This window comes from Lynx rufus, unplaced genomic scaffold (assembly GCF_022079265.1).
Source record: "Lynx rufus isolate CCGP_SWC_20201006 ecotype Redwood Valley unplaced genomic scaffold, mLynRuf1.p SCAF_13, whole genome shotgun sequence".
NCBI classification, from domain to species: Eukaryota; Metazoa; Chordata; class Mammalia; order Carnivora; family Felidae; genus Lynx; species Lynx rufus.
This window is the reverse complement of record NW_025814827.1, coordinates 11,438,187-11,465,150: the sequence shown is the minus strand read 5'-3', so window position 1 is coordinate 11,465,150 and position 26,964 is coordinate 11,438,187. Positions and strand designations below refer to the sequence as shown.

At 45.1% G+C, this 26,964-nt stretch overlaps 1 protein-coding gene across 1 annotated transcript; it reads right to left on the bottom strand.

The window, feature by feature from the left end:
• Window positions 1-2,941: 2,941 nt before the first annotated feature.
• UBAP1L (ubiquitin associated protein 1 like) lies at window positions 2,942-17,343 on the bottom strand. Its single transcript, XM_047074945.1, has 5 exons — window positions 17,209-17,343; window positions 11,766-12,386; window positions 9,210-9,416; window positions 4,175-4,276; window positions 2,942-3,236 (listed from the first exon to the last, which is right to left on the bottom strand). Exons 1-5 carry the CDS (start codon window positions 17,326-17,328, stop codon window positions 3,102-3,104), a joined length of 1,185 nt encoding a protein of 394 aa, XP_046930901.1. The 5' UTR covers window positions 17,329-17,343; the 3' UTR covers window positions 2,942-3,101.
• Between the last annotated feature and the right edge of the window lie 9,621 nt (window positions 17,344-26,964).

Here is a 26,964-nt window from a genome sequence, read left to right as displayed (position 1 = left end):
CTGGAGATAATTCTGGTCCCAACCTGTCTGCTCCACAAATGAGGAAAGACTGCCAGATTGTCAGAGCAGAAGAAGGCCTAGATCTGCTGGCCCTGAGGGTCACACACACTGGCCATGGGCCCATTATATTGAATAAGAATCCTCTGAGGTACTGGTGTAAAAACAGACACATGGATCAATGCAACAGAACAGAGAACCCAGAAATAAATCCATACATATATGGCTAATTAATTTACAACAAGGGAGGCAAGAATATACAATGGGGAAAGGATAGTCTCTTCAATAAATGGGGCTGGGGAAACAGGACAGACACATGCAAAAGAATAAAACTCAGCCATCATCTTATACCATACATAAAAATTAAATGAAAATGGGTTAAAGACTAGAATGTAAGACCTGAAACCATAAAACTCCTAGAAGACAACATAGGCAGTAAGTTCCTTGACATAGGTCTTGGTGATGATTTTTTTAATCTGACATCAAAAGCAAAAGCAATAAAAGCAAAAATGAACAAGTGGAAAAGAAAACGATTCTGCACAGCAAAAGAAACCATCAACAAAATGAAAAGGCAACTAATGAATGGGAGAAATATTTGTGAATCATATATGTGATAATGGGCTAATGTCCAAACCATGTAAAGAACTCCTATAACTCAACAACAACAATTTTTTTTCTATTTAAAAATGGGCAGAAGATCTGAATAGACATCTTTTCAAAGAAGACATACAGATGGCTAACAGGTACATGAAAAGATGCTCAACATCACTAATTATCAGGGAAATGCAAATCAAAACCACAATGAGATGTCATCTCACAACAGTTAGGATGGTTATTAACAAAATGATACGAAATAACAAGTGTTGGTGAGGATGTGGAAAAAAAGGAACCCTTGTGCGCTATTCATGGGAACGCAACTGGTGTAGTCACTATGGGAAACACTAGGGAGGCTCCTCAAAAAATTAAAAATAGATCTACCATATGATCCAGAAGTTCTACTTCTGGGTATTTATTCAAAGAAAACAAAAACACTAACTCAAAATGATAGATGCACCCCATGTTCACTGCAGCATTATTTACAATAACCAAGATATGGAAACAACCTAACTGTCCATACATGGATGAACGGATAAAGGAACTGTGGTGTATATATACAATGGAATATTATCCAGCCATAAATGGAATGAAATCTTGCCATTTGAGACAACATGGATGGACCTCAAGGATGTTATGCTAAGTGAAATAAGTCAGACAGAGAAAGACAAATACCACAATGATTTCTCTTATATATGGAATCTGAAAAAGAAAACCATAAGAACAAAAACCAAGCTTGGAGATACAGAGAACAGATTAGTGGCTGGAAGAAATGGGTGCAGGAGGTCAACAACAACAAAAGCAATTAAAAAAAAAAAAAAGATAAAAAAAAACCCCAAAAAACAACCCTGGAGAGTTTCTTACAAAAACAAAACAGATTCCTGGGGCTGCCAAACTGGACTTTTTAAATCAAATCACCCAGGAGTAGGGCCTGGGACTCTTTAACACACTCTCCAGGGGATTTTTATGGATAGTAGCCATGTCCAGCCTCTCCACTTTTCCCAGGGAAACTAAGGCCCAAAGAGGCCTTGAGCCAGTCATTAGCAGAAACAAAATAAGAATTAGGTCTTCTGAACCAGTTAGATGTTCTTTCCACACTATGACCAGGAGCCCACAGGACCAAAAAGAACTGCTCACCATGTATTTATTTTTATTTATTTATTTATTTATTTATTTATTTATTTATTTATTTAAGTAGGCTCCACACCCAGCATGGAGCCCAGTGCAGGATCCAAACTCACAACTCTGAGATCAAGACCTGAGCTGAGATCGAAAGTCGGATGCTCAACCAACTGAGCCACCCAGGTGCCCCTGTTTTAGTATTCTTAAAATCAAAATTACTAATGCACACAGAGAGTCCAAAACAGGTAGTTTTACAAGGCTTGTATGAAAAAACACAGTTCCTTGTCCATGCTCCCCCCTCTATCCCTCCCCAGAAGCAAAAACTTTCAACTTTCAGCTGATTGTTTTAGTATTGAAGGAGACCAGAATATCACCCCAAAATATGCCTCTTTGACATAAAAATTATTTTGAGTTGAAGGTAATTAAGAAGCAGCAAATGCAGGAGCGCTTGTGGGGGCTCAGTCAGTTAAGCGTCTGACTCTGGCTCAGGTCATGATCTCAGGGTTCCTGAGTTCGAACCTATGTCGGGCTCTGTGCTGACAGCTCAGAGACTGGAGCCTGCTTTGGATTCTGTCTCCCTCTCTCTCTGCCCCTCCCCCTCCCCTGCTCACGCTCGCATGCTCTTTCTCTCTCTCTCTCTCTCAAAAATAAACATTAAAAAAAAGAGCAACAAATGCAGGAAAAAGGCCCTCCCTACCCTTCCTCGCCTCCCCACCCCCCAATTTTGCCTAATTCTAAGGTATAAGTTCCCCTTTTCTGGAAATAGATTTTTATCAGCCCAGTGATGCTCCAGAGGGATCTGCAAATACTCCTACTCCTTAGTTTATTTCCACATATTTACCCTCCCCACAGCATGCCATCCCTGGAAGCCTAAAACCGGTTTCCTTTGTCCTGTATTTCTCTACAAATTTACTGTCTTTGTTGAAAACGCTATAGAAGCCAGAGCTGTAACTGCTGCTTTGAGTTACTTTTTTACTGAGGTTTCTCCCACATGATGTGTGCCACATGCATTAATAAACTGTTTTTCTCTTCTTAATCTTTTTGTTCAAGAGCCCCAGCTGAAAACCTAAATGGGTAAAGTTTGGCCTCCCCTACAATATTTACCTCCACCTTTGGCATTATTTACATTTTTACAATGAGCACACCTCACTGTTATTCTTATGTAGTCTTTTTTTTTTTTTGTAAGTTTACTTACTTTTTTTTTTTTTTTTTTAGTAATCTCTATATCCAAAGTGGGGCTTGAACTTACAACCCTGAGACCAAGAGACACATGCTCCAACTAAGCCAGCCAGGCGCCCCTCTTATATAGTCTTAATAACAGAGCTGGAATGGATTGACAGGTCTGGCACAGGTTGAGGGATGCACAGGCATTGTGGAAAGCGCCGAGGTCACTGGGCACAGGCCACCAGCTCCTCCAGGGCTTGCTCACGGCGGTTGCCATGGACCAGCAGTACTTCCTTGATCCGGTCCTGCTGGAAGCCCATGTCACTGAACTGTTCCCAGAGGCGCAGGAATTCCCCTGCCTGAGGAAGTGGAAGCAGAGAGAGTGCTGGGGACTCTGCCAGGCCAGCCATCTCCCTGTGGAGCCCCCTTCCTGGTGCCCACTGTATCTACTCCCAGAAAGCTAAGGACTCCCCAAGCCAGGTAAGCCTGATCCTGGGCAGCACCTACATTTTGCCTGTACCTCTGGCTGACATGGGCGTGGACCTCCGTTCCTGTGCCAAGGAAGGAGGCCCTGGCTTGGCCACTGGCTCCATCCTGGCTTTACTCCCTCACTCTGGCCCATTCCTGACTCTCTGTGCTCTGGTACTCGGACAGAAAGAAGGAGGCTGCATACGGGTGCCCAGAGGATGCACAGCTTGGGGTCTCTGCCCAGGCCCCAAACCCTGCCGAGGTTTCACACAGTGCAGCCTCTGCCTTCCTTCCTCCTCTGATCCCAATGCTTGAAAAGTCTCTGCTTATCCTCCCTCCCTCCTCCTCAGCATTTCTCCCATCCCTCTGTCCTTCCCTCAGCCCCTGTGAAGAGCTGCCCGGCAGAGCCTAGGCCAACAGCACACTGTGGACAGTTCATATACATTGGCCACTCAGAATGTACTACTGGGCCCCCGGGTGCCTGCATTCTGGGTTTCCAGGTAGGCAGCAAACTCCCCAAGCAGAGTTTAAGCATCTTTGTGCTGCGCTTGGCTCCTCTGGGTATCTGACAGACCAGGCACTCTATAGTATTTGTGTATTGATTCAGCTACATGACACAAAAGCCGTGCCTCCTGTTTCCCTCCCTTCCTGCCTCCCTCTGCCTCCCTGGGCTGTCTCCCTCTCCCCAGGGCTGAGCAAGCAGGCTAGCCTCCTGATGGCCCCCAGGCTGTGCCTCTGGTACTGGTGTGCCCCTGTATGCTAGGCTCGTGTGTGCACCCACATCCTTCCCCTCCCCTTCCCCTGGGCCTGGGCAGGTGGCCCTGCTGACCTGGCTCTCGGAGAACTGGAACATCTCCATGGCCTCCTCCACCAGGCCCTCCTCATAGCCTTGCCGCAGCAGCCGATCACAGGCGCTAAGGTAGCTGAGAAACTGGGCCAGAAAGAGGAAAGGGGTGTGGTTAGAGGAGTGGCACAGTCAGCCAATGGAACAGATTAAGAGGAACCTTGGGGACCTCGGTGAGGCCTGAGCTCAGACCAGGCTGACCAGTCGACCCACCATACATGAAATGGCCCCAGAGACCCTGTGAGCCAATAAAAGAGGGACAAAGGCCTCCTCTGGGGACCTAGGGACGGGTGGGCAGCAAGTTCTGACCAACTGTCCCAAACTGGGGGCTGTAATCCAGGGAAAGGGCTATCAGGATGAGCTAGAGGGTTCCCAGAACCTAAGCAGGGAGTGGGACTGGCCTGAAACACAGGCGTCTCCCCAACACCCATCCCGGTCTGTTCACCCTCCCTGGTAAGCACCCACCCATGTGAAAGCAGCCTCCTCACCCTCCACACCTGTGAGCACCCCCATCCCTGGATACATATGTGTCTGCCATCCAGGACCATGTGAGCCCCAGTGCCGGGAAAGGGAGGACAGAGGAAGATCCCACAGGCCTGAAAACCTGTTCAAGTCACTCCGTGTTCAGTCACCACAAGTTGCTTTTGCCCTCAGGATGAAGTACTGCCTCCTTACCAGAGCTCAAAGGCCTGTCCCTGCCCATCAGTGGCCTTGACTCCCTCAGCACCCCCAGGCCTCTGCATATCTAACTCCCTCCGCCAAGGTCAGTCTCACTCCTCTTCCCTGGGAAGCCTCTGCCCCCAGTCTCCACTGGGTGCCTTGCCTGCTGCTCCCACAGCACCCATGCTTCCCCTATCCGAGCACATACAACTCTGTAGCTGTTCTACTATCTTCCTCAACATTCTCATCTGCTGACTTCTCGCTCCATGAGGGAAGGGTGTATCAGTCTTGTTCACTGCTGCGTTCCCAGAGCACCCAGCATGGCAGGCAGAAGGAGCTAAATAAATGTATGCTGTGTTTATAAAATGAACTAAGAACCACCTCCAGGGAGCTCACAGCTTAGTGGGGGAGATGAACCAGATACGGGAAATCATGAGTGCCAGGCAAATCAAAGCAAGATTTATAGAGAGTTGATGCCAAGTGAAGGCTGCAGACCACAAGAATTACAGGTGTAAGTGGAAAAGAAACAGGTCGGGTTTCTGCAGACCTTCAGAGCTGGGCAGAAAGCATGGATCATACAGATTAATGGTTTTCAAACTGTTTTAGCTTCTGAACTGTCCAAGCATCAGGAGGCTTCAACAATAATAGGAAGGTTGGAGCTGCTCTGGGAGAACTGGGGGCAGGAGCAGGGGAGTCAGGAGTCCAATGCTCCTGCCTCAGGACACCTAGACCTTGCTCTGAGCATGTTTTGTAAACCACCGAGCCAAGCCTTCCTAGCACAATTGAAGAAACAGGTCCAAGCAGGGTGGACAGCTTGCCCAGGGACCCAGGACTACAGCCTAGATCACCTGACCTCTCAGCCTTGTCCATCAGGGGCCCAGCTGCTAGCAGAGGGGCTTCAACTGCTAGAGGAGGGGCTTTGAGCTGCATTGAAAAGTAGACAGGATTTCCAAAGGTGGAAACAGGAGTATGTCAAGAGCAGGTGATGGATGTGCCCTTTGCCTCTTGGTTCACCCACAGCAAAGGTTCTTGGCCTTGGTGCTGACTGTAGCTGCCTGGGAACTTTACCCATAAACCACTGATGCTTGCCTCCAGAGGCTCTGATATAACCAGTCTAGGGGGCAGTCTGGGCACTGGGATTTTTTTTTTTTTAAGTTTATTTATTTTGAGACAGAGAGTGTGAGGAGGGGAGGGACAGAGAGAGGGGGTAGGGGAGAGAATCCCAAGCAGGCTCCACACTATCAGCGTAGAGCCTGACATGGGGCTTGAACCCACAAACCATGAGATCATGATCTGGGCCAAAGTCCGACACTTAACTGATTGAGCTACCCAGGCACTTCAGGGCCCTGGGATCTTTATAGCTTTCCAGGTAATTCTAATGTACAGCCAAGGCTGAGAACCACTGACTCAAGGGACGGCTGACCTCAATCCATACCAGTAGACTCCTTGCCAGGCTGCATATCAGAACCACCTTCAGATCTTTAAAATGATAGGCCATTGGCCCCACTCCGGATTCACTGACTGGGATCCTCCAGAGTAGGTCCTGTAGATCTACATTTGTAAAGATTCTGCTGGTTGGTCAGCTTTTGGGCCTATAAGACTGTAGAAGCCACCAGGTCTGCCTCAGGACCCAGGGTGGGTAAGGATGTCACTTTCACACCCCAGGACGGGACTGTAAGTCCCTCCCTTCTGTGAATAGGGAAAGTGAGACTCAAAGAGGGGCCCTTAGGTGCCTGGAGTCCCATAGCAAGGTGCCTGGCCTATGGATGCTCACACACACTGCCCATGCTGTCCTATAAGCAGTCAGTGGGCACATCCATCCTTGTGGAAGGAACGAAGCAATCATGGACAAAGCTTATCTTTTGTATCTCCTCTTTTCTCCCTGGCTCTTCTAAGAGCTCTGTCTCCATAACCTCCCTCCTGGACCATCTGTCATTAATTTCTGGCCAAAGAGGTTTACTATAGTATATATCCTTTAAGGTGAGAAGGAATCTGAACCCAAAGGAGCTGCTCAGTTAATGGCGGAACTTCACAGAACAGCGGGGAATATTAACTTGGTGGGGGAGGACAGATGAAGTCATCCAGTAGTCCTTCAGGCCCACACCTCAGGGCTTGGCTCCTGATTGACCACCAGGGAAGAAGGCCACCCAGAGATCCGGCTGGCCAGGCAGGTGGTCAGTACATATCTGGAAACACAATGTTCCTGATATAGTGTGATTCTTCCAGCCCACCCACAGGGAGGCCAGTGCCCTGTGCTGGCTCCAACTAATGTGCAAACCCGCACCATGGGCCTGGTCCTTCATAGTCCTCCTGGCCAGTTTCTTGGCCAAGGTCCTGGCTTTCAGCAGCAGCTGAAGGTGGGGGCAACTTTAGATCTACTTTTAAATTTCATATCAGCCTGGGATGCTTCCCTGGAAGGTTCTCCCACAAGAAATGAGAGAAAAGAAGCATGCAGCAAAGATTCAGAGTCAAACCAGCCTGGCCTCAATGCCAGTTCTGCCACTGATTGTTTATATGAACCTCCCTGGCCTCAATTTCCTCATCTGCAAAGTGGGGACAGTGGTGGCAACTGTGCGGAATTGAGAAGGCCTAATTGAATACTCTCTGATTGAGGGACTGGCACAAAGAAGGTGTTCAAGAAATGTCAGCAGCCTCCATGTTAACCACACGGGGGTCACCATGTTGCAAGTCTTCCTCCAGGACAAGGCACAGACCAATGAAGCCAGAGGAGAGCGGAAGCAGGAATGGGCAGGGAAGGGGGCCAGGGGCATTCGCCCACCTCCTCAACCTGGCAGCAGCACATCCTGCTTCAGCTCCAGTCTGAGAGTTACTCTCCTTTTGTCACTTCTTATCCAAGAGCAGGCAGCTCCAGACCTCAGGGACCCAGCACATAGCAGTCATCTACATGACTGTGGAGAGAGTGCCCAAGCCCTCTGATGGTGGGGGGGCACAGAGACAACTAAGTGCCAACTGCCATGGGACCTTTTGATACCTTCAGCTCAGCTTTCCAACCAAAAGAGTTCCCACGTGTCAGAAACAACGTGAAGTAGGATGTTACATTCAGGTGGGAGAAGGGAGGTTCGGGCAGTGGCATTCAATGTTACCTCCTGCCCCAACTCACAATCCTTCCACGCCTTCCTGTTGTTAGTGGGTCATTTATAAACTTCTCAGCCCAGTCTTCAAGGCACCCTCAATCTGCCCTCAACTCCCTTTCCCTGTCTTTTTTAAATTTTTTTTTAATGTTTATTTATTTCTGAGACAGAGACAGACAGAGCATGAGCAGGGGAGGGGCAGAGAGAGACACACAGAATCAGAAGCAGGCTCCAGGCTCTGAGCTGCCAGCACAGCGCCTGACTCAGGGCTGGAACTCACAAACCGTGAGATCACGACCTGAGCCGAAGTTGGTTGCTTAACCAACTGAGCCACCCAGGCGCCCCTCCCTTTCCCTGTCTTATCTCCTACCAGCCTGCATCATGTACCCTGCACTCCAGCAAGACTGGTGGGATCAGGGCCTCCCAAACCCTTCCTTGCTGTCTCTCCACCCCTTTGCTCGTACTGTTTCTCCTGCTTGGAATATCATCCCTTCTCTTTCCTTCAAATTCAGAGCTTATTCATCCTTGAAGTCTAGCTGAAGACGTGCCACCTCCATGAAGACTTTCCTGATCACTAGAACCTCCTGTGGTCGATTAAGAATGGCCATAAATTCTTTGCAGGCCCTTCCATCAAGAGGGAGTTTTCCCCATAGCTCCCCACTGCATCTAAACACCTAGGAAGTTCCCAGTAAATGCTGTTGATTAGATGGATGGATGGGTAGATCAAAAGAGAAAGAGATGGATATGAATACAGATAAACTGTTCATTGAAGGAAGTGGTTAGAGCTGTGCCTTCCAATATGGTAGCCAGCAGCTACATGTGGCTATTTAAATTTAAATTAATTATAATTAAGTAAAAAAATTCGTTTTTTAGTCACACTGTCCATATTTCAAATAGCCACATACAGCTAGTGTCTACTGTATTAGACAACACAGGTATAAAACATCTCTCTCTGCAGAAAGTTCTATTGGGGATCTCTGGAAAGATTATTGGTTGCCCAAAGCTCCAGCCCCCTGTGCTTGGGGCAGAGACTGGGACAGGAATAGAATATTAAAACTCTCTGGGCACAGGGATTCCTGATAAACTCTTATGGAGAAAATAGCCTTAGGGTCTAGAAACTTGCTCATAACCCTCAACAATTAATGCCAGGCTAAGGTTCTGCTTCTAAAGAGGAGAAAAAACTTTTTCACGTTAAAGATAAAAACCACTTGGCCCCTCCCCTGGCTCCAGACCCACAGCTCCCCCAGCTCTGGGCCCCGTGCACCTACCTGGCTCAGGCTCTGTCGCCCTGTCTTCTGCAGAGCCCCAATAGCCCTGTGCAGGGGATACCCCAGGGCAACCACTGGCCCGATGAGATCTTGCTCCTCCTGGCTCAGGGCAGACAGCAGGTCAGCAGAAGCAGGGTGTGCTCTACAGGTGCTGAGACTCTGAGACACCCCCCCAAGAGGTGGCAGGCAGGTATACGGGCTGAGGGACTGAAATACAGACAGGTTGGATGTGTCAGTTACTGGAAGTGACACCTGGCTGGGCAGGACATTTTTACTGACAGGCCAGTAAATGATAATATTTCCACAAGAGAAATATCATAGGTCCATCCTATTATCCCATTTTACAGATACTGAAATCAAGGTTCAGAGAAGTTAATGACTGAGTAAGCAACACACATTTGGGAGCTGAGCCCTACTCAAAATCAAATTCAGGATTCTTTACTCCACACCTTAGTGAGTGGGGAGCAGAGGTGGGTCCTCCTCCTTCTTCAGTGTAGCTGGACTGGGGCTTGGCAGGGCATGGAACAGGGCAGGGACTGGGCACAGCTGTGCTGAGAGGACCCACACAGACCCTAGAGTAAGGAGAGTGGCTGGAAGGCATATCAGTCAGTTTGGCCAGCATCACCCCTTACCCATTCCCTGTCAAGAAGCACCCGTCTGCCAACTCTGAACAAACTACCTTGATCCCTTCTCCCCAAGTGAAGCCTAGCTGCTGCCCTGGCTCTTGGGGCAGAGTGTGTATGTGTGACATGAATTCCCCACCCATTCCTATCTTTTCAAGGGGTTCCCTGCCAGGGAAACTTACTCTAGGGTCTGCTTTACCCCCAGTTTTAACTGGAAAACATCAAAATCTTAGGATCTGAGTCTATTCTTTTGACCTTAAAAAAGATTCTTAGTGGGGCACCTGGGTGGCTCAGTCAGTTAAGTGTCTGACTTCAGCTCAGGTCATGATCTCGTGGTCCGTGAGTTCAAGCCCCATGCCAGGCTCTGTGCTGACAGCTCAGAGCCTGGAGCCTGCTTCAGATTCTGTGTCTCCCTCTCTCTCTGCCTCTCCCCCACTCACACTGTCTTTCTTTCTCTCAAAAATAAGTAAAATATTTAAAAAAATAATTCTTAGCTGCTCTCTGCCTCAATTTTCTCCTGTACAGAACATGTGCCCCAATCCTCCCCCACCCAACAGGGTTGTTGCTAGAGTTAAGTTTAATGTGCACCAGGAAGAGCCATCCTGGCATCACCATCTGGCCCTTGATGTGGTGTGATCTGTCCAATTTACAGAGCCTCTTCTCTGAGTTTGTTCTACGCAACTGTGCGGGGTCAAGTGGCCCACTTCACAGGTAGAACAGGGATAGCTCAGAGCAGTTCAGTGACTTGCCGAAGGTCACACACCAGTGAGTGGGAAAAGCCAGACCTCTAGTCTGTCTTTTGGATTTAAACTTCAGCTGGGCCTTATTCTGTTGCATCTCCTGGCCTGACTGCAGGGCAGCTGGGGGGCAGAAAGCTGTGCCCAACTGCCACCTTTGTCTATCAGTCCTGACCCATTCCATCTGCTCCAGATCCACGTTTTATGGAGTTTGGTACTTACATAATTTGGATCTCTCAAGGCACACAATTGTGAAGATAAAATTAGGTATAAGGCCTTGGGAGAGGCAAAGTGAGGGGTCTGAGGCTTAAGTTTCACTGATTTTACTTTTTTTTTTTTTAAGTGTACTTATTTTGAGAGAGAGAGAGAAAGAAAGATCAAGTGCGACAGAAGCAGACAGAGAGGGAGAGAAAAAATCCCAAGCAGGCTTCACACTGTCAGTGCAGAGCCCAATTTGGGCTTGAACTCACAAACGACGAGATCATGACCTGAGCTGAAGTCAGATGCTTAAATGACTGAGCCACCCAGTCACCTGGGTTTTACTTTAAATTCACTTCTGCTCCCCTTTCTTGCAGGTGCACATCCTCTGTCCCAAAGCCTTCCAGTCTGCAAAAACTGTCACTTCCTGTCAACACCTGATCCCTCTCACTATTCAGTGCTGTCTTGTCCCACACCCCTTTGGCCAACTCTCCTTGTCCTGTGGTTTTGACCTTCTCTCTTTAAACTCAGGGCCCAGCAGCAAATAACTGCTCAGTGAGTATTCTTTGAGTCGCCAGCTCATCCATCCTACAGGAAGCCCTTGCTCTGTGGGAAGCCCTAGATTTGAGTCACATTCATTACTTCAACAGACGTTCACTGAGCACCCCCTACTGGCCAAGTCTGCAGCTTGGTGCCCTGGCAACAAAAATGGATGCCATCCAATCACTGCCCTAAGAGATGGACAGGTACTGGATGATTACAATTATTGTGGCATGTGCCCTAATAGAAGCAAAACAGCGGGAAATAGGGAATGGGGACCTCTGAGCAGGGAATATTCTAGGCCCAGGGCCACAGGAAGGACAGCATAGTACGTGGCCAGATGAGAACAGTTAAAGGTAAGGAGGAGGAGAGCAGAGAGGAGGAGACTAGGGCTGCGAATCAGGCTAGGAACCCAGACTATTGGCCTGCGGGCTTGGCGGAGCTAGAAGGTTCCTTACCGCGACCGTGGGCTTGTGACTCCGCAGCGGGGGCATGGCGCCGGCCGTGGAGGGCCGCGGGGGCGGCGCGGGGGTGCTGGGGAGTGGGGGCGCGGGGCCCGGGGGCGGCACGGGGCACTGACTCGGTGCCGGGCTGGGGCAGAGGCTCAGCGCCCGGTGGCGGATGCGGTGCAGGAGGGCGCGGGGGCGGGCGGCCAGCCTGCCCTCGGAGAGCCGCCGCCGCGCTCCGGCCAGCTCCGACCTCATGCCGCGCAGCACGTCCAGCGAGCACCGTGGATGGCCCGGGCCGGGACTCGCAGGGGGGGCGGGGCTCGCAGGGGGGCCGGGCTGGGGGCTGCAGGGACGTGGCTCTTCCTCGCTGGCGGAGGCGGCTTCTTCTTCGTCGTGGTCCTCGTCCTGGTTTTCTTCCTCCTCCACCTCCTCCTCAAGCCGCTGCTGGGGTCCAGCCTCAGGGCCCGTGTCTGCGGCAGGCATCGGCACCGGCTCGCGGTCGGGACTGACCAGCAACAGCCAGGCGGGAGGCGCTGACGCCGTTCCCGGGGCGTCGCATTGGAACGGGCAGGGTCCCCGGAGGACAGCCTCCACCCAGAAGAGCGCCCTCCTCTCCAGGCTGAAGTCGTGCTGCAAGTAGACGGCGACGTGAGGCTCTGGGACCCAAACCGGGGCCAGAGGGCGCACTCCTACTCCCTGGCCTTCCGGGAACCTATTCAGCCAAAAACTTGCCAGGTCTGGGCAGCTTCCGATTCTTAATCCCAGGCATCCATCACCACCCGACTCTCACCCTCAGTTTTAGCTAGCAATGGGGTGGATGAGTATCAACGACAAGTGAATAGCAAATTCGGCCTCCACGGATGCAGGTAAAGAATAGGAAGTCCAGAAAGAGACTTTGATATCTGTGGGGCTTTAGTAAATAATAAAGGTGGCATCTCAAGCAATGGGAAATAGAGGGACGAACTAATAAATGGTGTTAGCTAAAAACAAAAACAAAAACAAAAAACAAACATAAATGGTGTTAGCTAGCTGGAAGAAATTCTCACTCTTATACAAGGATGATTTCCAAAAGGATCAAACATTAAATATATGTATGAAACCATAAAAATACTAGGAGAAAACAGGAAAGAAATCCTTGATAAGATCAAGTGGGGGAACCTTTCTCACTGTAAATCAAAATCCAAAAGCCATAAAAGTACAGATACACACATGTGCAAAATCTGCATGGCAAAGATACAATAGGCGAAGTCAAAAACGAATGACAAACTAGGGGAAAACAGCACTCACATCACAGACAAAGGGCTACATTTACTAATATAGTGAGTGCGGGGCGCCTGGGTGGCGCAGTCGGTTAAGCGTCCGACTTCAGCCAGGTCACGATCTTGCGGTCCGTGAGTTCGAGCCCCGCGTCAGGCTCTGGGCTGATGGCTCAGAGCCTGGAGCCTGTTTCCGATTCTGTGTCTCCCTCTCTCTCTGCCCCTCCCCCGTTCATGCTCTGTCTCTCTCTGTCCCAAAAATAAATAAACGTTGAAAAAAAAAATTAATATAGTGAGTTAAGACCAACAGCTTAACATGAACAAAAGATATGGATGGTCCACAGAAAAGAGCCATACAGATGGCTTTTAAACACCCGAGCAGTTGCTCAACCTCACTCTTGACAAGAGAAAGGCAAATTAAAACTACCCTGAGATACCATCCGCCTAGCCCTCAGCAAAGATCCCAAGTCTGAGGACATTCTGTGGGAGAGTGTGGGAGGTACAGGCCTCTTGTAGAGTGCTGCCTGGGATGTAAATCAGTGACCCCTATGGAGGGCAATTTGGAAAAATACTTACAAAAATTCAAAAGGACATTTGCATATAGTCATTCCATGTAACATTGTTTATAATTGGAAAAGACTGGGAAGAACCCAAGTGATCATCAAGAGGGCACCCATTCGATAAAGTAGGATGTATCCATATAATGCACAATGCTATACAGCAAAAAATAAAACTGAAGAAGCTTTCCGTGTACTGATATAGAAAGATCTTAAAACATATTACGTTAAAAAAAAGTCAAGAAGAGCAGTGTATGTATAAAATGCTACCTTTGTGGGGCGCCTGGGTGGCTTAGTCAGTTAAATGTCCAACTTTGACTCAGGTCATGATCTCGTGAGTTCGAACCCCACATGGAGCTCTCTGCTGTCAGCACAGGGCCTGCTTCAGATCCTCTGTCCCTCTCTCTCTCTCTCTGCCCCTCCCCTGCTCTGCGTGCTCGCTCGCTCTCTCTCAAAAACAAATAAACATTAAAAAAAATGCTACCTTTGGTGTAAAAAGGGAGGCAATAGCTGTACTTATTTGTGCATATACACAGAAAGAATCCCTGGAAGAATACATAGAAAATGAGTAACAGCTCTCTCCAGTGAGGGGGTGGAGCTGGGAAACTGGGTGGATGAGGTGTCAGTGGGAGGCTTTTCACTCTCCCAAGATATTCTAGCGGCCTGTGGGCCAAACTGACCCCTCACCTAGCTTTTATAAATAAAGTGTGATTGGAACACAACCATTCCCACCCACCCCTTTCCAAAACTATAACTCTTTCCCTACAACAGAGTTTAATTGCCCCAGTTTTTTACTATCTGGCCTTTTACAGAAAATGTTTGTCAACACTTGCTCTCTACCATTTTATAGATTTTTTTTTTCATTTTTAAACTATGTGAATGTACTTTTTCTCTAAAAAATTTTTTAACAGTGATGAACTCTCATTAAAGGGAAACTCTGAAACAACAAAACACAGACTTGCCAAGGCTCTGAATGTAGAAGGAAGGGAGAGGGCAGCCAGATGGATGAGTGGACATGGGCTTTTGGGGTCTGACAGACACATGTTGGAGTCTGGGTGTGTCACACACAGGCAACATAACCCTGTGCATCACTTGGATGGGAGCTTTGGCTTCCTGTGCTATGGGGTGGGAACACATACCTGCTAAAAGGGTTATCACAAATATGAGAAAGAAAAAAGAGTGAATGTATAAAGAGCACCTAAGCACAGGCCCAGTGTACAGCAGGTGCTCAGTTATAGTAGCTGTGGTTATTATTTTTTCACAAGTAATCTAACCTCTATCTATAACATTATTGTTATGGGAAAATGTATTCCAAGTTCCAAATACTGGGAATACAGCCCAGTGAACTCAGAGGACTTACCAGGAGAAGCTGTAAATCATACTTGGAGTCTCATGCTTCTCTGTTAGATTGGCCCAGCAGTAAAAGAAATGGAGGCCCAGGAAGGGAAATGGCTCAAGGGAGTGCAGATACCCTTGCTGAGAGGAGGGGGGCAGAGCCAGGGTCAGCACCTTGGCTAGGACACCAGATGTGGACTTGGCAGAAAGGTGCCAGTTCTGCTTCTAAGAGAAGTAGCTTTCAGAAAAGCCTCTTCCCAGCTTGGCCTGAGCTCAGCATGTAAGGAAAAGCTGTGATGATCCACCTCCAGTAAAGCAAATTTCTACTCCCAACCATAGAGGCCGACTTTGACTCAGGGCAAGAACCCATAGCACAAGCTGCCTGGAGAAAGCGAGAGCTCCTGCCCTACAGAGGATGGGCCCCTGGACATGTGCTCTGGGCTCTACAGAGCTTCTTTCCATTCTGGAGACCTTGGTCCTAAGGAGCCTCAGTGCGACCTCAGGTTCTGCAGATAAAACAAAAACCACACTGAGTCTCTTGCTTCTGTGCCCCCAGGCCACTAGAGCCCCTTTCTCTTTTGTGGACTGGACTCTCTGCACCTGACTTCCTACAACCTGTTTCTTTTTTTTTTTAACCTTGGAACAATCCATGTCCAGTGTCTCTTACATTCCAATCCTGCTCTTAGCTAATATGAAATGATTTGGAGTCAAGACCTGAGTTTTAGTCTTGCCATGGCCACTAACTTCAGACGAGTCATTTCCCTTCTTTGTGCAAAATGAGTGAGGGATGACCCAGATACTCAGAATTTTTTTTTTAATTTTTTTTCAACGTTTATTTATTTTTTGGGGGACAGAGAGAGACAGAGCATGAACGGGGGAGGGGCAGAGAGAGAGGGAGACACAGAATCGGAAACAGGCTCCAGGCTCTGAGCCATCAGCCCAGAGCCTGACGCAGGGCTCGAACTCATGGACCGCGAGATCGTGACCTGGCTGAAGTCGGACGCTTAACCGACTGCGCCACCCAGGCGCCCCGGGATCCTCAGAATTTTTTACAAAGCCCTCTGCAGACAGTGGAGAACGAACATACAAGAGTCTGAGAGGCTCCACATCAGTTCCACAGTTCTTTGCAATCTTGTTTTTCATTTTATAAATTCATGTGAATTTTGTGTTCTAGCTCATGATACACCTGTGTTATAATACAAATGCAATAGATCTCCCCCTAAATCTTCAAGTAAACTTGACTCTCCCAGAAGTTAAATAATCATGTTTATCTTGAGGGTATGTGATACCACCACATACACTGGGTACACATCCCAGTGTGTAAGCTGTGGGGCATGGGGTGTTTCGAGGGTGCCTCCAGGGCTGATGTGTTTTGGGGCTATGGAATAGTAATCCCTTCTAATTGGTTCCCTGTAACTGTCTGCATTTTAACAGGGGATTCTGGAGATAGTGTCTTAGCTCATAAGAGTGATCCTAAATGGTAGAATTTTAGACGTGCCAGGAGGCTGACGAAGAAGGGAGCAATTGGAGTATCCTTGCAATGACTCTCAGTTGCTTCATATAGGCAGGCTTCCAGTTATCCTAAGCTTAAAATAAGACCCACTGAATAATCCCCATCACAAGCCACCAGACTTCATGATGAAACACCTTTCCTCTTGGGTTATTTCCAAAACTCTCTAGAATATAACAGAAATGGCCTTGTTGCCCTTTAAAATCAAGGAACAAGGGGCACCTGGGTGGCTCAGTCGGTTAAGAGTCCGACTCCTGATTTCAGCTCAGGTCATGGTCTCACGGTTTGTGAGTTCAAGCCCCCATCAGGCCCTATGCTGACAGTTCAGAGCCTGGAGCCATCTTCAGATTCTGTGTCTCCCTCTCACTCTGCCTCTACCCTGCTCACCCTCTGTCTGTCTCTCTCTCTCTCAAAAATAAATAAATATTAAAAAAAAAAAAGGCTTTGGGACACCTGAGTGGCTCAGTCGATTGAGCATCCAACTTCAGCTCAGGTCGTGATCTCATGTATGGTTCGTGAGTTCAAGTCCTGTGTTGGGCTCTGTGCTGATGACTCAGAGCCTGGAGCCTGCTTCAGATTCTGTCTCCATCTCTCTGCCCCTCCCCTGCTTGTGCTCTGTCTCTCTTTCTCTCAAATATAAAATAAGAAAACATAAAAAAAAATTTTTAAAGGCTTTGTAGCTCCTTTCTTAAAAAAATTAAAATAAAATAAAATCAAGAAACCAAGCCCAAGTCTCAGCATCAGATCTATAGACCCAGAGACAAGGAGATAGATGGACAGAGAGATATACTTACCATAGAACCCAGCAGAAGCTCCCTGCAAGCTGGGACGCTGAGCTCTGGCCCAGGAAGGGGCTCTGTGCCTATCACAAAGCCATTGGGCACTTTGAAGGGGACATCATCAAGGGCATTCATTCTGTCAGAGGAGTGTAGAGATGGCTGAGCAGGACTGGGGCAGGCTGCCTGGTGGCAGGGAGAGAGTGTAGTCCTGAGAACCAGGCTTGGTCTCAAATGGCCTTACCACTCTCCTGTGTGGTGACTTAGCTGAGCCCCACACAGCTGGGAAGGAAAAAGTAAAGTGGCTGGTGCTGCATTGGGAGGAAATGAACAAAAACAAGAGCATTCAAACTGACAAGAATTGACTATTTCATGTTTAAGTCTTGCCCTAGACAATTGTTTCCCAAAATGTGGCCTATGACACTAGTGCTGAAGCATGTTATCAAGAGTTTTCATCCAAACATTTAAGGAAAATGTCAAATTACAAACACTTCCAGAAAAGAAATACTTCCTGACTCATTTTTATTTCCGCACCATCCTGATACCAAATCTGACAAAATTAAGGTCAATCTCTCATGAACATAACTGCAAAAATCTCAATAAAAATAATTTTGGATAGAAAAATACAACATTGCTGGGTTGAGTTTATTTCAGGAATGAGAGATTGTCTTAATATTCCAAAATCAATCACTGGGAGTAAAAATAAATGTCAATAGAATAAAAATTTTAAGTTCTATCTAGATTATCTATATCTGTAGATGCAGAAAAAGCACTTGATAAAATCAATGCCCGTTCATGATTTTAGGAAAAAACAAGCCCATTTAATAACTTAGGAATAGAAAGTAATTTCCTTAGCATAATCAAGAATATCACTAAAACATCTAAAGCAAACAGGCCACTTAATAGTGAAATACTGAAAGATATCCCCAAGATTGAGACAAGGATGTCCCCATTATCTCTTCTGTTCAGCATTGCACTGGAGATACTAGCCTGTGTAAAAAGAGAAAAGAAAAAAATAAAAGTATAAGGATTGGAAAAAAAGAAATTAAACTACCATTATTTGTAGATGATATAATTATATGTAGAAAATCCAAAGGAATCTATAAATAAAACTCTTAGAATTAGTAAGGTCATTGGATACAAGGTCAATATATGAAAATCAACTATATCTCTCTATACAAACAACAAACCATGAAAATATTGTCTTTTAAAAATGTCATTAGAGAGTGAGATTTTAAATAAGATATCATGTAATATTATCAACCAACCTTCTAGGACTCAACCTAACACAAGATATATAAGACCTCTATGTGAAAAACTATAAAATATTTATTGGAGGAACATGCCATGTTCATGTAGACTCAATGTCATAAACATATTAATTCTCCCTGAATTGATTTGTCGACCCCACATGTCAAATTCCATCTTGTTTTTGCGGGATAAATTGGCAAACTAACTCTGAAATTTACATGAAAGGCAAAAGACTAAGAAAAGCCAAGACAATCTTGAAGAAGAAACAGCACTGTTGGAAGATTTATACTATATCAACACTTACTTTAAAGTTACAGGAATTAAGACAGTGTGGTACTAACATGAGGACTTACAAAGAGTCCAATAAAACAGAACAGAAAGTCCAGAAACAGATCCATATTTATATGGATCCTTAACTTACGACAAAATTGGCCCTGCAGAGAGCATAAGGAAAATAAAAGTCTTTTCAGTAAATGGTTCTGGATCAATTGGATGTCCACCTAGAAAAAAATCCTGGCCTCTACCTCACATCACACACACAAATCAATTCCAGGTAGACTACAGATCTAAATGTGAAAGGTAAAATGAAGCTTGAAGATAAAATAGGAGAATGTATTCATGACTTTACAATAGGTAAACATTTCTTAGGCAGGTTGCAAAAAACTAACCATAAAGGAAAACACTGACAAACTGGCTTCCATTCATTGGAAGATACCATTAAGACAGTAAAACAACAAAACAGAACCACACAAACAAAAAATAAAAAACACAAATCAGAGTGGGAGAAGATATTTGCAGCACATGTATCTGACCAAGGACTTGTATCCAGTAAGTACAAAGAACTACAAAGCAGTAAGAAAAAGACCTAATTCAAAAATGGGCAAGAGATGTTAACAGGTACTTCATAAAAGAGTATATCCAAATAAACATCAAAGTTGTCTAACCTCATTAGCCATTGGGAAAATGCAAAACAAAACAATGAGATACCAACACACACACACACACACACACACACACACGGTTAAAATTTAAAAAGCCTGACAATATCAAGTGTTGATGAGAATGAACTCTCATGCACTATTGAGAAAGTTAAATTAGTATTAGTCAACAGTATCTACTACTAAAGCTGAAATCTAAGAAAAATTAATTCATACATAGCTTCTGGTCCTTTTGGCTGAGATCAAGTATAGTATCTGTTAGTTTAATAATATTCACAACAGCAAGGGATTTTATTTGTTACGTATTTTAAACTAAAGATTCTGTTCTCTTAACAAAATGAAACTCACAAAGAATTCAAGCTCTTGAGACTGCCTATAATATATACTTAAATCTAGACTCCTGACCACAGTCTGGCATTTTGCAAACAATCAGGGTTTACCAGGGACTGCACCAGGGAGTATCTCTGGCTTACTACAATGTCATCCCTACTAGGATGTTGCAAACCCCTGTTGCGAGGGGTCACTGGGGTCATCCCCATGCCCACAGGAGATCATGAGAAGAGACAGAGTAAGTAATCTGAGTGCAGAGAGGTCAAATGAGGCCAGATGGGCAAATCCTTTAATTCCCTCATCTCCACTGCCTGCCCACTCTAGTCTGTGTCTACTGTATGTAAGACTCCAAATGTTTCTCCACCCCATGCCAGGAGACAGTCTCCCAGCGCACTGGGAGCGGCTCTTCATGCTACAGGATCAGACAAGTCCCATTGTGATCAGTAAGTTATCTGCCCCATCAGCCTGTTCCATCAGGGGACCTCTGAGGCGTAAGGAGTTGTAAGGGACATAAGAAAGTTAGCAAGTTTTGGCATTCTCTGATTTATCATCCACATTTTCAGCTTTCATTAGAATTCTGAGCTGTGGGTAAAGGCCACAGCTTTGTTGAGACCCACGTGTGAACCGCCTGTCTACTGAGCAGGTACAGGGCCACCCTCCTCCTCTCTCACTTCTGACCCAGCATCTGCATCCTAATAGATATTCTCTACTCAGTTCTACACTTGTTTCTGGAATAATTTAAGAATTTGAGAATTCTGGAAATAGGAATAGGAAGGGCTACAGTATAAGACATGATCTAGTTAGAGCACACTCTAGAATGACAGTCATCCCTGCTAAGTATAAAATAAACGGTACAGATCATTAAATGATGATATTCTTCAACGGAAAGAAAGTATTCTAGTCCTTATGCGAGTTGGGCAAGCTTTAGGAAGGACCCTGACAGGACCCTGACCTGGATCCTGAAGAGTATGGGAACAGCCTGTGAGCAGGTTAAAGGTAGAGTGGAGAGCATAACTCCAGGGAGGGAACAGCTTGAGTCAGGGAGCAGAGGCAGGGCAGAGAGAGGTGGGGGGAGGAGGGGGCGGGGACAAAGCATATGACTCAGATAGTTTGTGCTGGGAAGCAGCCTGCATTAAGACTGAAGGGGTAGATTAGGGTAGAGCTGGCGAGGGCCCTGAAAACGGAATACTGACTCCATTCAGTAGGCAGTGGAGAAAGCTTTGATGAATCTGAAGGGGTGGGGTGGGGTGAGGATGGGGAAGTGGGGATATTGGGAAGGCCAGTCTGTGCATGCTTCAGCAGGCTATAATCCGGGACCTCTCCATGGGTCTGTGCCTGTCTGGCTGCATCTGAGCCTAGGGGTGAGAGGCAGGGCAAGTGGGGGTTGTAGTAATTGGTCTACCTGGAGCCCAGGCACTGACGTAAGTATTATTTTTTATAAAGGTCTCCACTATACTCTAAATGACTTCATCCTTGCCCACAGCATCAATAATCTATGTGCCAATGACTCATATTAAATTCTGCACTTCTTCTCAGAGATCAAATTCATAAATACCACTGCCTACAAGGCATCTCCTCCAAGATTTCTCAAGGGTGCCTCAAACTCTACATATCTAAAGTGAACTCCTGATTTCCCCTCCCCCAAACTTTTCCTCCTCCCCAGAATTTCTTGTCTCAAGGAATGTCTAAGATATACAAACTGAGGACTCATGCCTGACACTCTTCTCCCTCACGACCACTCATCTCATATCCCTGCCAAGTTTCCTCTCTTAAATCTCTGAAATCCACCCATTTCACGCTACCTCCACTGCTAACATGGGAGTCCAAGCCCCCATTATCTCTCACTTGGACAACTGTGTCCAACATATCCTCTTATGCCCTATCATTGTAATTGTTTCACACACTGGGACAAAAGTGATCATTTCAAAACAGCAAACTAAGCCAATCCCCTGCTTAGAAGCCCCAAATGGTTCCCAGCTCTCTCAGAATAAAAATCAAACTCCTGACAAGGGCTTCCAAAGCTTTGCAGTGTCTGGCCTCTACCCCCTTCCCTCTTGTCTTACTCTAGCCATGCTAGTCTTCAATTGCCTTGGTCTCTTAGCCCAACACAGGGCCTTTGCGTATTCTATTCCAAATTCTTGCCACATTCTTCTTCCGTGTCTCCTCTGCACTAGTGAATAGCTGTTTATGCCTCATAGCTTAGCTGAAACATCATCTCCTCAGAAAAGCTTTTCCTAGACTCTTCAACAAATGCTGTTGTGAAACTGGACAGCTACATGTAGAAGAATGAAACTGGACCACTTTCTTACACCATACACAAAAATCAATTCAAAATGGATCAAAGACCTAAATGTGAGACTGGAAACCATCAAAATCCTAGAGAACACTGGCAGCAATCTTTTTGACCTCAGCCAGAGTAACTTCTTACTAGAAGTTGTGTCTCCCTTACCTTGTCGCTGAAGGCAAGGGAGACAGAAGTAAACATGAACTATTAGGACTTCATCAGGATTAAAACTTTTGCATAGTGAAGGAAACAATCAACAAAAGGCAGCCTACAGAATGGGAGAAGATATTTGCAAACGACATATCTGATAAAGGGTTAGTATCCAAAATCTATAAAGAACTTATCAAACTCAACACCCAAAAAACAAATAACCCAATTAAGAAATGGGCAGAAGACATGAATAGACACTTTTCCAAAGAAGTCATTCAGATGGCTAACAGAAACATGGAAAAATACTCAACATCACCCATCATCAAGGAAATACAAATAAAAACCACAATGAGATACCACCACCACACCTGTCAAAATGGCTAAAATTAACAACACAAGAAACAACAGTTGTTGGCAAGGATGCAGAAAAAGGGGAACTGTCTTGCACTGTTGGTAGGAAGGCAAACTGGTGCAGCTACTCTGGAGAAGAGCATGGAGGTTCCTCCAAAAACTAAAAATAGAAGTACACTAAAATTCAGCAATTGCACTACTAGGTATTTACCCAAAGGATACAAAAATACTGATTTGAAGGGGTACATGTACCCTGATGCTTATAGTAACATCAATAGCCAAACTATGGAGAGAGCTCAAATGTCCATCAATTGATGAACGGATAAAAAAGAAGTGGTACGCGCACGCACACACACACACACACACACACACACACACACACACACACACACTGGAATATTACTCAGCCATCAAAAAGAAAGAAATCTTGCCATTTGCAATGATGTGGATGAGGCTAGAATGTTATTATGTTAAGCTAAACAAGTCAATCAGAGAAAGACAAATACCACATGATTTCACTCATATATGGGATTTAAGAAAAAAACCCAGATGAACATATGGGAAGGGGAGGAAAAAGATAAGAGAGGGAAACAAACCACAAGACCCTCATAATGATAGGGAACAAACTCTGGGTTGATGGAGGGAGGTGGGTGAGAGATGGGCTAGATGGGTGATGGGCACTAAGGAGGGCATTTGTGATGAACACTGGGTGTTGTAAGTGATCACTGAATTCTACTCTTGAAGCCAGTATGTTAACTAATTAAAATTTAAATTAAAAAAAAAAAAAAAAAGCTTTTCCTGATCCACCCCCCCCCCCAAACTTGGGTAGATCTACCCAGTACAGTGGCTTTTAAGACTTTAAAGGGCCTGGGGGCGCCTGGGTGGCTCAGTTAGTTAAGCATCCTACCTTGGCTCAGGTCATGATCTTGCAGTTTGTGGGTTTGAGCCCTGTGTCGGGGGGTTCTGTGCAGACAGCTAGGAGCCTGGAGCCTGGAGCCTCCTTTGGATTCCGTGTCTCCCTCTTTCTGCCCCTCCCCCACTTGCACTCTGTCTCTCAAAATAGATAAACATTAAAAAGGAAAAAAAATGGGCCTAATTTCATAGAACCATTTACCTTTCCTTCAAAGCACTCAGTACATTTTTTGATTGCTGGATCCATTAATTGGATATTAACCTATCCCCCTCACCATTATAGCCCTTATACTTAGCAAATTAATCTGAGTTTCAACAGGCATTTATTTAATAAATATTTGAACAATGGAAAATATAAATGATGACTAATCACTTTTTCTTTGTAGCACATATCACAACTAATTATCTGTATTCTTAAGCTTTTCTACTCTAGATCTAATTCCAGGAGGGCAAGAATCCTGTCTTTTTGCTCCCTTTCACATCTCTAGCACTTAGTATCATTCCTGGCAAATGGTAAAAACCATTTTCTAAGAACACAGTTCAAGTCCTAGAATCCATATTCTGGCAAGCATGTGTTAATTAAGTTGAGAGGTGCCTACTGCTCTGTATAGTTATGTGCTCTAGCACCAACTGCCTCAAAGACTTCGATCCTTGCTTCAGAGACTGTGAGAAACTCAGTTTATTCCAAAAGGCAAACAGAACCTGCATTGGAAACAAAATCTTCATAGATAGCCAGACGTGCTAAGTCAGGAACTACTGTATGGGTACACCCAAAAGTTAACAGGGGCACCTGACTCGTTGGAAGAGCACATGACTCTTGATCTTGGGGTCATGAGTTTGAGCCCATTGCATGTAGTAATTACTCACACCTTAAAAAAAAAAAGTTAACAATTATACAGGAATAGTTTATTGGTTATAGCATTAAAAGAAAAAAAACAGATTTAGTTGGAAATGCCTCATGTAGTCACTAGTCCCTAAAATAATCACTGCTAATACTTCACAGCACTCACATTCCTTCTATATATTCTATATTATTTGAATGGAACAAGACATACTTTGTACTTACCTTGTGATTCCCAGGATAGCTCCCCTGTAGACAAAATATGTAGAAGTGAATTGCTACAGCAGATGGTATAATGCTGTCTAAGCTTCTTGATACACTCTTGCCCAAGTCACATGGACATAGGAACATGAATGGGTTTAGAGTGATTAAGTTCATTGGCTTGTAGCAAATTCGTTGACGTCATAAACTCAGCCACTAAGAACACTTAGTATTTAACATACAACTAATCTATTTCATTTTTTAATCTTTCTTGTATTTACCTAATTTCTTAAAATAAATGCTTTTTGTTAGAGTATCTCCCAACCTAGGGTCTCCTCTTTTGGGAAATAAGATAAACAATATTCTTGTATATACAGGACATGATGAATCAACACATTTCTGGTTCATCTTTGAATGAGTTTATTTCTCTATTTTCATTAATTTATGTTCAATATAAAAAGAACATAGGTACAGGGGTGCCTGGGTGGCTCAGTGGGTTAAGCGTCGACTCTTGGTTTCGGCCTAGGTCATTACCTCGTGGTTCGTGGGTTCAAGCCCTGCATCAGGCTCTACACTGGCAGCTTGGAGCCTGCTTAGGATTCTTTCTCTCTTTCTCTCAAAATTAAATAAACATTTAAAAAAAAGAATATAGGTATAAAAAAGGCATGATTTAGAAAAAGGCTGATGGCTCAAGGGAACTATAATTTCTAGTTCTGACTGAAAAGCATAAAAACCAACAAACAAGAAGCAGCAATAACAATGACCACCCCTATCATGCAGATTATGGCCTATAAATACCTTTTCCACTAATTTATCATTAGATAAATGACTGTTTCCAGGTTTGGAATAGGCAATATGTAAAACAAATTTGTAATGGAATACTGGAATTGAAAGGGAATTCAGAAACTGAGTTAAAAAGGCTCCCAGCAGGGGCGCCTGGGTGGCTCAGTCGGTTGGGCGGCCGACTTCGGCTCAGGTCATGATCTCACAGTCCGTGAGTTCGAGCCCCGCGTCAGGCTCTGTGCTGACAGCTCAGAGCCTGGAGCCTGCTTCAGATTCTGTGTCTCCCTCTCTCTCTGACCCTCCCTCGTTCATGCTCTGTCTCTCTCTGTCTCAAAAATAAACAAACATTAAAAAAAAAAAATTGAAAAAAAAAAAGGCTCCCAGTGGCCAAAGATGAGACAATTGATAAATAACAACAATGGCTTGAAAGACAATTATGGTTAGATCTGAGTTCATAATGATACTTCAAAATAAAACTCACTTGTTACCTTTGGAGGATTCTAGGGAACCAGCTCATTAATTTGAAAACTAGTAAATAAAAAAAATACGTATTTGCCTTTCCTGTACCAATTGTACCCTGCAGTAACCAAATGGTTGATGAGGGGATGTTTCCCCTTTTAGAAGTATTCCCGCTAATAACTAAAGAAAGAAAGGCAGAATTAAACTATCACTATTTTGCAACTCCAAAGGAATGACTTTAGGTCTTGATTACCAGTGGCTGCTGAGATCACAAAAATAGACAACTAGACTTTAGTCCTGAATGGAGTACACACCAGGTGTATAATATATTCTTCAGAAAACTCCAATCTGTATGTGGTCAAAAAATGTGTGCACTCTTAATCAGTGCTGTCCAATAGAAACGTGATCCATAGGTGTAATTATTCAACTCAATTCAAACTCCATTTCAAACTCTTTCAAGTGCCCAATAGCGATACATATCTACCATACTGGGCAATGCAGCTCTAACCACTAAATTATAGGAGATATGGAAACACAGGAACATGCTATCACAAGGATGCAATAAGCAAAATTCAGACTGGAAACTTCAGGAAAAAAATTTCTTCAAGTAATAAATCTCAAGGGAGATAGAGTACAAGAGTATACAGGAGGAAGCAAGAAAGACCTATGGATTATCAGAAACTTAAGAAATGTATCAACCAACAACAGTGTATAGACTGCATCTAGATCTTAATTTGAGCCAAGTGTAAAACACACATTTATGAGATAAGGAAATCTGAACACTGGGAATTTGATGATATCAAGAAGTCATTCATTTCTTTCAGTGCAATAATGCCACTATGGTTACATTTTAAAAATATCTTTTAGAGCCATATACTGAAAAAAATTTTTTTAAGCAGACTCTATGCCCAGAGTGGAGCCCTACATACTGAAATAATTAATATGATGTCTGAGATTTGCTTCAAAATAGTCTATAGAGTAGTGGGTTGCAGATGAAACAAGATTTGCTGTAAGTTGACAATTATCTGAAGCCAGATGATGGATATACGGAAAAAATTATACTATTCTCTTTACTTTCGGATGCTTGAAAATTTCTACAATAAAAGAAGATTTTTGGGGGGAAAAGATTACAATGACACTGTCCATATTCTCAGAAGTACAATTCATCAGGCACTACTCTATGTCTTTCTAAACCCATCAAGTACCAGTGGCTGTTGCCACCACCACCATGCAAGGTGATAAACGAGGAAAAACTTACAAAACAAAGCCAAACA